At 37.1% G+C, this 12,003-nt stretch overlaps 2 protein-coding genes across 2 annotated transcripts; both read left to right on the forward strand.

The window, feature by feature from the left end:
• Positions 1-306: 306 nt before the first annotated feature.
• On the forward strand, positions 307-3,825 carry LOC108237072 (stonustoxin subunit beta). The gene is made up of 5 exons (XM_017418263.3): positions 307-507; positions 2,222-2,254; positions 2,342-2,404; positions 2,484-2,626; positions 2,842-3,825. The coding sequence occupies exons 1-5, from the start codon at positions 459-461 to the stop codon at positions 3,268-3,270; spliced, it is 717 nt and encodes a 238-aa protein (XP_017273752.1). The 5' UTR covers positions 307-458; the 3' UTR covers positions 3,271-3,825.
• A 2,865-nt stretch (positions 3,826-6,690) lies between these two features.
• LOC108237089 (tripartite motif-containing protein 16-like protein) lies at positions 6,691-9,624 on the forward strand. The gene is made up of 5 exons (XM_017418291.3): positions 6,691-6,930; positions 7,246-7,287; positions 7,375-7,437; positions 7,528-7,667; positions 7,764-9,624. Exons 1-5 carry the CDS (start codon positions 6,879-6,881, stop codon positions 8,181-8,183), a joined length of 717 nt encoding a protein of 238 aa, XP_017273780.1. The 5' UTR covers positions 6,691-6,878; the 3' UTR covers positions 8,184-9,624.
• The last annotated feature ends 2,379 nt before the right edge of the window (positions 9,625-12,003 follow it).

The following is a 12,003-nucleotide window of genomic DNA, read 5'->3' on the forward strand; positions in this document are numbered from 1 at the left end:
TGCAGCTGCATGCTCAGAATGTGTGCGTCAGTGTACGCATGAGTACTGATGAATGTGTGTTTGCGTACCCCAACCATCGCAACTAACATCAATGCATCAGCGCAGACACTATGCGGTGTGAAAAGATCCCTGGTTGAAATGCATGAAGAACAAGGTGGGGGTTTACTTGGTTACAGAAGTGTCCACCAACCTTTTTAAGGTAAAACACATTCATGCACAGCTCCAGTTACAAACCTCCGACCTTCCTTTTCCTATTGGCAAACGCTGTCTTGTTCGTGTCTACGCCTCCAGATAGCCTCCTTCACCTCTGTCCGGCCGTCAAGGTATATAAGGACTGCATTAAGCTGCCACACAGTCAACTTTACAAAAAGTCTCCATATTGTGAGTTACACATCAATCTGAGGCAGGCTCATAACTGTACCTTCAACAAAAAGTCCAACCTCAGGGTCAGGGTAAAGATGCCCACCACCAACAGAATCATCTCTGAAACCAGGATGTCAAATAAAGGTGAGCTTCATTTTTACCACTTGAAACAGTCTAACAAATTTATCAACTTTTTATTTAATTTTATAGTTTTTTTTCTGGTAACACTAGAAAAAAACACCCCAGAACAGAAATGTTGATAATACTGCAACATTAAATATTAGTGCATCAGCTCTTGCACAAATCCTCTTGCCATTTGGATTAAATTAGCCAGTCTGTTTCGTGGATGCTTTTTATTATCTACTGAGGCAGAACTTGAGGGAATGGGTCATTTGAGTTTATGTCTGCTTGAAAAGTGTGATCACTAACTCAGTAATTTCATGCCTGACATTATGAGGTGTTTAGAATGGTTTTATTGCCCAGAAGCACAAGTCTGCCAGTGTCAACATCGTGTGCTAAAAAAGATTTCACACTGTGTGGGGATGAATTTAAAACTGCATGTACATGATGTTAATTTGAGACTGGATGACTTATAGAATTATAGACGTTTTATAAAGCATTGCTAAATTACTTACTGATAACTACAATATAGTATCTTTGGCATTAAAGCAAAAAAACTGTCCCCATTATTTATGATACAGGTTGAAATAGTCAGTCACTTACGTTCAAAAATACTCTACAAATTGCACCACAACCTGATTGAAAAGCTCTACATGGGCTGACACAGTGGCCACACTGAGGTTAAACAGCTGGTGTCAGGTAGTAATGAGGCGGCACAAAGTAGATATTTTCATCACCCTGTGTTATATCTAAACAGGTGCCATAAAACATCCTCACAGTCTTGTTCTGCTTCCAGTCAACACAGATATTATTATAAACTGATAGATGTGGCACATAGACTGCATGGTGCAAATAAACCTGCACTACATGAGGAAGGAATATTTATACTGGTACAGTGTCGCTTTGAGATCTAAAGTACTTCAGATCTTAAGATGCATATTGTTTTGGTATTTTCTTAAAACTATTGCTGATTTATTTCAAGTCTTCTAAAATACATGTGATGTTCCATGATGATTAATTGTGGTAGTTTATTTTCGAGTTGAAGATAGCTGTTGATATAAATAACTCACTCCTTATGTGTGCCAGTTTTGACATCTCAATGCTGTGAGGTTTAAGTAATCCTTCTTTTGATCTTCACCCTTAATAAAATAAACTGGAAAGCTGCATGCTTACATGTCCTGCCAAAGTATTAGAGCTACTATAAACTGAAACTAAAATTATTCAGTTTTTACTTTGAAGAAAAGTGCAGTGACAACTTAAAATAAACTTTTAAATGGCTGGTTGTAATTAAAAAAAAAAAAGACAAATCAGGTTTAGATATTTTCTCTAAAATCTCCAGTTGATATTTATTGCAGTGCACCAGGGTTGGATCAGCTTTCCCAGCTTATCTGATTTGTACAAACAAATTATGTCAGTCATCTCCTCTAATAATCTGCTCTGAGCTCCAGGCTTGAGCTGTGGTGTGAATGAACCCGACCCTGCAGCATGTGAGGTGTCTTTGTAATTTCAGCTGCTTGGCATGAATCAGCCACAGGCTCCAGAAAGCATGCAGTGCTGATGTGATGATCTGAAAGAGGCAGATGGTTTTCTAAGTATACACTTTATTTTTTTAATATCAGAAGCTCACTTCGTCCCCTGCTGAAACACAGCTGACTCCTCGCATCCAGTATTATTAAGTCAAAAACATGATCATGATGGTTGATTTAGTAGAAAAAATCATTGTGTGTTTGTTTTCCAGCAAAGAAAAGCACAGCTGAAAACACACCCATGGGTAAATAGTCTTCTTATCACTAATGCAATAATTATATTATGTTTTTTTTAAAAAAAAGCTTATCTGTTTGTTGATTTCATTCGCTAGAGAAGATTCCAGTTTACGAGCCAAATATTCCCGAACCTATATGCAGAGCTGATCTTTTGAAACGTAAGTTTATTTTGAAAGTTGTTTTTTATTGTTTCACAATGTCTTCTTTAAAGTAAATGTTTGTCCTCGTCCTGTTTAGACTGGATTAACTTGTCCTTGGATGACCGGACAGCCAATAAAATGCTGTGGATCACAGAGGGAGGTGCTAAAGTGGCCCGTATGACTGATGATATTACATGTCCTGTCTTGGACAGACCAGAGAGATATGAGTATGCTCCACAGGTACATGATGAAGTAGCTACTTTAGTCAAATATCATGGCATTTTATTATTGTTTTTTTCTGATTTATTAAGTTTAGAACTGGTGTAAACAAGATTAGAGTGTTTAGAACTTATCACTTCAAATCCGTTGAAAACCTTTAGAATAAGACTCACACACAATCTGCTGTAAGTGCTGTAAAAATTTGACAATTGACATTTTTATCTATTCTCCAAAAGGTTCTTTGCAAAGAAGGCATCCTCGGCTTCAGAGGCTACTGGGAGGTGGAGTTCTCTGGATGGGTTGTGGTTGGAGTTGCTTATGAACGAGCAGGGAGGAGAAACTGTGAGGGACCCTGTGGCTTTGGAGAAAACGAGGAGTCCTGGGGTTTTGGATGGAGTGGTTCTTGCTATCATGCCTGGCACAAAGGTCAAAATACAGAGATAAAAGGGATTCCTAAATGCTCTGTTATAGGTGTATATGTTGATCAGCCAGCTGGTCTGCTTAATTTTTATGTTGTGGAGGAGGTAAAGGAGGGAGAGGAAGGAACCTGTGGAAAGGAGGTTAAACTTGTGCAGCAGTTTAAGAGCTCCTTTGATGAAAAAATGATCCCAGGTTTTTGGGTGGGGACACAGTCTCACTGTTTGATCCCAAAGAAGGAGGAATAAAGGACTAAACCAAACTCATAAAACCATATCTAAGCGTGAACAGTACAAAGCCCTGCTATTAAAATAAATACTCTTGGAAGGCAGCTTTACACAAACAGTTGTATACACAAGATAATTTATTATGTGGTGTTTTTTTTACTTTCATCATCCAAGCTAGTCTTGTTCAAATCCTATATGTACTTCACACTAGAATTAGAATATAATTGTTACATTGTATGGTAAAAAGAGCCAAGTGCAATGAGAAGATTTTCCATTGACCATTGAATCATTCATATTTTAGTAGAGCTATTCCAGTCAAGGTTTATAGTGATACATTTGTATATATATATATTTTTTTCCTATATTATAACTGTTTGCAAGGAGTGTATACACTCATATGGTGTTTATTTAAAATGTTAAAGATACAAGTTTTAATCATTAAAAAATACCAACATACAGATTTTAAGCTTTTTTGTTACATTGTCTGATAAAGTAGTAAGATAACTACAAAATATGCAAAAATAATGTATAAGCCTGTATAAATTTACTGCAATGAAATAAAGTATCCATATAAGCTGTGTGTGTTGACTGAGTGGTATAAAGCACATCTTTATTCCATGAAGGCGCTCACCTTCATACTTGATTGATTAATTTTCTTTTGCATAATGACTGATCTCCTCACTCTGTCCCTAAGACTGGAAACACTGCTGTTCAGGCAAACCATTTGGGTGCTCATATCCTCATCTGTCTTTTATTTTGGGGTCAGCTGCCCCACAATGTTACACTCAGGGGTTGTATTCAACTAATTTATCACATTGTATTTGACACAGATTTTGGGTAATTGTGGTCCAAGTGATAAACTGAGTGATAAATTCTTCAAATGTGGGTAGCAGCAAATTTTGTCAAACAGTATTTTCTCAAAACAAACATTCATGTTGTTTATCTTCTGCTTATGAGTTGACTGGCAATATTTTTTGTCTGTTGTGTTTTTGACTACACCTTTTTATATGGAAGAGGCTTGTCCTGCACTGTGCAATCAGTGTTATCACAAAAATCTGAGCTACATGCGCTCTTCCACTGAGGTAAATGGTATATCCTACCAGACAGGTAAGATGAAAAAGTTTAGAATGAATGCAAAAAACATGAGCAACCATGTTTTCTGCTTAAGGTTGATGGTGACCACCCTACAGAGAAAGCTCATTTCACCTGTTTGTATCTGTATCTTATTCTTTTCATTTTCAATCAAATCTCATAACCATAGCTGAGGGGTAGAAGGTACATGGATCAATAAATCAAAAGCTTTGTCTTTCAACTCAGTTCCTTTTTTATCGTCATGAAATGGAACAACATTTTTATTACTGAAGACAGAGCCCTTATTCAACAGTCCACTTCTCACACCATCCTGCCATCTGCTATTCCATAGGCTTTGTCACAGTTCTCTGTAAAACACTGAAGAGAAATGTCAACTACAACAGTCCTACAATGCCCAGAACCTTCAAAGTAATCATCTTGTCCACTTGTGGACCTCTGATGCAAGTGAGCTCTTTGACTAAATACTTCAGCAACCTCTGTCAAAGTAATGGACTTGCCTTTGTCTTAGCCCCCAAAATCTTGCCTCTTCAAAGGTGGACGTGGTGGCTAGTTTAACCTGGTAAACCAGTTGGGTGGGGTACTGCAAACCTGGACTGATAATATTGTTGAGAGGTAGATGGAGTACACTGAGGATGTCCTTAACCATAGGATCCAACTCAGTCTCAGGTGGTGATCAGTTGACAACTCTGCTCACTCTTCACCTAAATGCACAACACATAGGGCTGCAGGTCTGTTGATGTGGCTACAAAACTGACCATCAACCTGTGGCCCAAGGTGGCCTGGTACTAACTGTCCTTATAGACCACCATAGGATGGTCTATAAGGACTGTGTTTGTTTTGGACAGTCCATGCTTAGCACAGAATTCCAGCAAAAAATATCCTGAGTTCTGATCAGTGAGGCAGTTTCTCCCAGCTACACCCTTACAGATAACTCAGTAATTGATTATATGGACACTGACATTCTGTCATGAGGCATGGGGATGACGGAGAGGAACCCAGAGCGCAGACTCATTGTAAATAAAATAAACTAATTTATTTAACTAATGAAACAAACAAAAACAAAAAGCTGACGTGGCAGCAAACAAACAAAAACTAAATTTAAATACATAAACGGAACCAAACTCAGAAGACTAGAACCAGAAACACAGCACAAGGACAACAAACATCTAACAAACATCAATGGGCCAGCGAGGTATGGGAAGAGTGACTGGGTTTTTAACACTGAGGATAACGAGGTGAGTGGGAACAGGTGGAATGATTACAGAGTCGGGACAGGTGTAGATGGGCGTGGCTGACAGACAAGTGAATGACTGGAGGAGAGTGGAAATGAACATGAACATGAGACAAAAACAAAAAGCAAATCCAACCAAATAACACAATAGAAACAAAACAAAAACCAAAGAACTAAAATCGAAATAAAACATAAGCAAAACCCAGGAAAAAAGCCAAATCACCACACATTCCCTAGAACATTAATAGAATCCACTAATTGCACCCTTTCTACAACACTTTTCAGAGACTTTAAAAAAGTCGGATAATCTGGACTGCTGTTTATGCTAGCTGGCACAACCAGAACTTCACCTTCCCCATTCATCCATCACACAATGCATCTGACCTCAACGTCTGTCCCTGATGTTGATGAGGCACCCTCTGGCTTTTTATGGGCTAGGCTGAGTTCCAGGCGCCAAGGCTCACTCACCAGGTGCTCCCCAGAGAACTTGCCTCTCAGGCCCTGCTCCAGGAGGGTGGTCCAGTTTCCCTAGTTGTTTTCATCTTCTGTAAAAACAAGACTATCATATAAATGTTCATACAGTGTTTTGAAACATGCAGCTGCTGATCTGTGTTTGAGATTGGTCATCAGCTGAGGCAAAACGATACAAGAGAGCTCTGATCTCCTTTGGTAGCACATGAAGTCTTCCCATTCAAAATAAATGAAAAGTGAGAAGTTGTACAGCAAAAGATGTTCATATTGCTAAAACCATCTTACTGCAACACTGTATTCAAAACAGGACCTTTACTTCATCAAAAATAAAGCATTTTATGTACACAAGGTTTAATTAGGTGGAAGAATCAAGTTCAAATAGATTGTAGAGCCAATTTGTGTGTGTGTGTGTGTGTGTGTGTGTGTGTGTTTGTGTCATATAGGCATTTATTTCTTTTCTAGTTTGTCCATGTTTATACTTCTTACTGTATAGTACCATCCACGCTGATAGCATTGAGTGGTCTTTTTTGTTGTTCGGATCTTACTTTGTGTGAAGTATAAAAACAACTTCATCCTCCATTCATCATATGTCTTGAGTTTCATTGAGGTCAGATGTCTGCATCACTCTTCCTGTGTATGTCAAAGTCAAGCACATGCGCCTCAGTTGAGCCCTCGTTCCACTGACACCAACACCTCTTCGAGACACTCCGAAAGCCACGATTATCTTTGCTGAGGATTTAAAGCCAGGCAGAGGACAAACATTTTACACAAGACAAACATTTTCCTGAATAAGTCAAACTGTACGGACGTGGATTGTTAGCACATTGGCCTTGAGATGCAGAGTATACCCAGTTCTACAACCGGCTTCTCTGAGACCAGCAAACCAGGTATGAAATGTTTACCAGAGGGTCTGAATTTATATTACTGTGTTACATTGCAACAAAAAAACCAGCATCATTTAAAGATCAAAATCATATGCTAGTATAGCAACATAGTAGTAGGATTAAATCTCTTTTTCAAGTTACCAGATGGTGGAATTAAATGCAAATCTGTAAAATAAAAATAAATCTAAAATGTTGTAATATTTTAAATCAAATATCTATTCAAGTTCCAATGATAATCTTTCATGTCAGATTTCCTTTTGTAGTCACAGTTTTGTGTTTAACAGGAACAAATGTTCTAATTTAATATTTTGACCATAGGAAAGAAAATGAAATCCAGGAAGAATGATGAGACAAACAAAGGTAATTGCAACTAGAAAGCAAATGTTACTGATACACCAAGGTGTTGTTTGTTTGGGTTTTACTTTTTATTTTTGTTGTTGTTTTCAGGGAGACTTTGTGAATATTTGCCTGGTGTCCCAGAACCAACAAGCAGAGCTGAGCTAATACAGTGTAAGAGCACTTTTTGTCTCAGTGGTTTTGCCAGTAAGTCTGTAAACACCAATATATTATGATTTGCTTTTCTTTTTTACTTCTAACTAGACTGGATAAATTTGAGTTTGGATAATAAAACTGCTAATAAGCTGCTGTGGATTTCTGATGACCGGTCGAAGGTGGTTCGGAGAACTAAGGAGGTCTGTCCTGTGCTTGATGGACCAGAGAGATATGAATATTCTCCACAGGTTAGTCAGAAAAATAAGGCAAAGCATAAAGAAAATCTAACTTGTGAAGAGACAAATACCTTTTTTTATTTTGTTATCTTCTTCTCTTTCTTTAAGGTGCTATGCAAAGAGAGCATTTGGAACAGCAGGGTTTATTGGGAGGTTGAGCACTCAGGGTGGGTGGTCATTGGAGCCACCTATGAAGAAGCAGCAAGGAGGGCAGATGCTAGGCCAAGTGGTATTGGGGAAAATGATGAATCCTGGGGTTTGTGTTGGTCAGGAATGCGTTACGAGATCTGGTACAATGGCTCTCACCAAGACATCAACGATGTCTCATTTTGCTCACCTATTGGAGTTTATATTGACCAGCCTGCAGGGATCATCAACTTTTATACCGTAACTGGTGAGGGGGCAGAGAAGGAGGTTGAGGTGCTGCATAAAATCAAAACTAGAATTGAGAAAAAGGTTCTTCCCGGTTTTTGGTTGGGAGTTCAATCCTCCTGTACCTTACTGAGGAGAACAGAAATAAATGAATGAATTCAATGAAATGTATTTTAACCATTTGAACATTTTCTGTATTTTCTGTCGGTGGCCATTTTTAAATGGCTGAAAGCCTTTCTGTGTTACCAAGATAATGTTATACCCTCAGTGTGCAATGCTAGAATTAGAAAGGAAAACTCATTCCCTCTGCATTATAACAGTGTTTCCCAAATATTTAATCTTTTGTCCAGCAAAATAATTATTTTAGACTTATGACCCTAACTAGGCTGAAGTGTACAAACTTTGCTAATGAGCCATTTACCAAAGAGCCTGCCAATAATTCCATGATTTTTTTAATCAATTTATGACAACAGTTTTTATCTCTTTGTAACAGTTAAAGCTAAATATGCTATTATCTGCAATTAATTTTAAAGTTAATAAAATTTTTGTAGATCTTCTTAACTTGGTGTTTCACGATCCACAAATTTGGAAACCACTGGGTCAAAATGATAGTTAAAATCTATTCAAGTGGGGTTCTGTGTAAATGTTATGAACAAATAATATCTGCTTTTAGAACAACCTCAATGTGGGGACATCAAGTTCTGATCACACTTACAAGCTAACAATTAATCTGAGCAGAGCTATGAATAAAGCCAATTGCTGCTGCCTTAAAACAACTTCAGGCTCAAAACTTTTATAGCAACATATGTAAACGCTGTTGTATAAACCCTTACACTGCTTTCAGTTTTGCTCTGTATGGTTATTCTGACACAAGTAATATGATATCACTGCTGGAAGTAACTGGAAATGCTACAACTAGCTGTTCCCATTATTTGTGCTCACAAAGAAACATATAATTATATGGAAATAACCATGTAATTCAAAACTGACAGAGATGTAAAGGTTTATAAAACCTGAAGTTGTTTTAAAATAACAATAATCCACTCAAACTACTATTAGCGTCTCAGAATTAAACTTTTTTTCAAACTGAGGTCGTTCAAAGAGCTATCTCTAACAAGTGGCATAATAATTGTTCATAACCTTTCCTAAGAACCCCACCTAAAAATAGCTCAACTATCACTTTAAGGGGCCACTTTTTGATAAGTGAGATGATCCAGTTTGAAGATTGCTTTCTTTTTCAGAGAAGTGGGCCTCTTTCACATCTAATGTAAAGCATAAGCTTTACGGGGAAGAAAGCTGAAGCACAGCAGTAAACACAGACCTCTCACACTCCTGGAGGCACAGTACATCACGTAATGTCATTGAATAAGTGCCCAGGAGAGCCCCCGTCATCGACCGCACAAGTCACTCCAGTATTTCAAACATTTTAACTACTGTCAGTTGTCCCAGTACATTCTGAACAATGAAAGTCACATTTGGCTGAGGCAGCACTAAAAACATGTTTCCTTGGCTGAACTGTTCCAAGAAAGGCTCAAGTTGTAATGATCTGTATCAAATCAGTTATTTTTTTGTAATAAATATATTCTTTATAAATGTGTTTTGTCTGACTTTTCCATAATTTTATATAAACTATAACTGCACATATAGCTATTGTCTGTGAAAAAAAAACATATGACATCTGGTTGAATGTTTTAGAACATAACGTTTTATTTAATAAAACAAGCCTTATTGAGGTCAGAAATATCATATTTTAATCTAAATAGAGTAGCTGCAGTACAGTGAATGCAAAATGATTACAAAATGTAAGATGGGAGTGATATTGTACTCTGCAAGAATAATTTTTGAAACTTGTGGATTTAATCATCGACTCATCAACTATCAGAGGCCATCTCTGAAGACAATCTACATAATTTGGTGCTGGAAATCCTCCACACTAAATTGCTGATGATCCCCATGTTGACAAAGAACAGCTAATTAATAAACTGCAAAGGATTGCTGTGCAAAAAAGACCTGAGGAATAGGTTATCGTCTAGTAAGCTGGATACATGTGACATGTGATTAAACCTTCAGCTTCTGCTGCTGATTTTGGAAACACAACTGGTTAAATTACTCAGATAAGATTATGGTTCACATGTCAGTTTTTACAAACATTTTTCTCAAAAGTTTTGAAGCATTCATAAATTACATAGTGTAGTGGCTTTAAAAATATATGATATTACACAATAAAATACAATATGATTCAGTATAAGGCAACCTTCATGACAATTCTATACAATCTGTGGTAAAGTTTTTTGGTTTTCTACATTCAGTTTATCAGTTTGTTTTACAGGCATTACGTGCAAAATGATCAAATTTTATAACACTTTATTACATTTTGCAGTTATGTATATTTTAAAATGCTGTCAGGCTTACCATATTATGTAATTAAATACTGCATTTTAACACTAAAATGGTTCAAGTCTTTTTATTGTGCAATGTTTTTGCTTGAATTTTGTTCTTTTTGTCAGAAAATTTGATTATTCCTTTGGATTCAATAAAGTAAGCTTATCTATCTATCTATCTATCTATCTATCTATCTATCTATCTATCTATCTATCTATCTATCTATCTATCTATCTATCTATCTATCTATCTATCTATCTATCTATCTATCTATCTATCTATCTATCTATCTATCTATCTATCTATCTATCTATCTATCTATCTTTGAAGCATCCTTGTCGTTATAAACCCGTACCCTGTAAACCTGTGATGAGTAAAAGTGAGAATTTACGACCGGTAAGCTCATCAGTTACACCTGTGTGACTTGTTACAAACATCGATCACGAACCAAATAAAATAGAACCGGAGACCATGATCCAAGAATAATCATACCCCAATGTTCCCTCCCTGTGTGTGCACAGTATGTGAGAGTGTATGCCAGGCATGTGAATGAGCTGTAATTTAAAGCTTGTAACTTAAAGAGGTACAAGTGACACATTACCTTGACATATGGGTTGGAGGGGAGAGTGCTCCGCATTTCATTCTGCCCTGCGCACGTCATGCTATCTATACAGTCTGATTGCTAGTGAGTTCAGACTTCAACTATAAGTTCACATCTTTACTGACAAATTCTTTTGTACAATCGAGTTTTTGATTGTGCTGTGAGTGTGCAGTAAATAACCATTTATTTATATTTTATTGTCATTGTGATAAGTAAGAAACTTTCTTCCAGTTGTCCATGATGTCATCAGCTTCTCCTCAAATAGAATTTATGGGTTTTGTGCAAACATTTGTGCAACAGGTTGACAAGTTGCTGTCAGAAGATGATTTCATTTACATATTCAAAGTGCTCCCATGGTATTATCCCCTTCTGTTCCAGTGTTGTCCTGATGATATGGAGCTCTCATGCATTCTGACACTATTAGACCCAGCAGATTTGCTGTCATGTAGAAACTGGCCCCCATTCAGAACTGTCAACAGGCTAACAGGCCTAGGGAGAGCGTTGGTTAAATGTCCCTCTTTCTCTCTGTATTGTATGTGTTAAATTTATATTTCATATAATATAGAAGACAGATGTTTAAATTGTGTTGTCTTATTTGGACAAACTAACACTGAAATAACACATTTTTGTCTCATTCTTTTGTTTTGAGTGTAGCTTCAGAGCCCATCCAGATAACTTACAGAATGTTTTTCTGTTTATGTTAAAGCAGCGCCACCTGGTGGATTCTTACTGTCAGTACAGCACAGAAGACAAACACGTATATAAAGCATGATGCGGGCGGAAGTATTCATGAATTTATTGCCATTATTGTTAAACAATGTTGTCATGATCCTGTTTTTTTTTTTTTTTTTTTTTGCCAACTTAGAATTTTTTATTTTTTCTCTGTGTCAGTCTGTTTTAGCTTCCTCCCTGTGTCATTGGCAATAGTTCTCCCTCAGTCATTCCTGCTTTCAGATACTCATTACTCACATGTTCCTCATTTGCTAATCAGCC

The sequence above is a fragment of the Kryptolebias marmoratus genome, linkage group LG17 (assembly GCF_001649575.2).
Source record: "Kryptolebias marmoratus isolate JLee-2015 linkage group LG17, ASM164957v2, whole genome shotgun sequence".
NCBI lineage: Eukaryota > Metazoa > Chordata > Actinopteri > Cyprinodontiformes > Rivulidae > Kryptolebias > Kryptolebias marmoratus.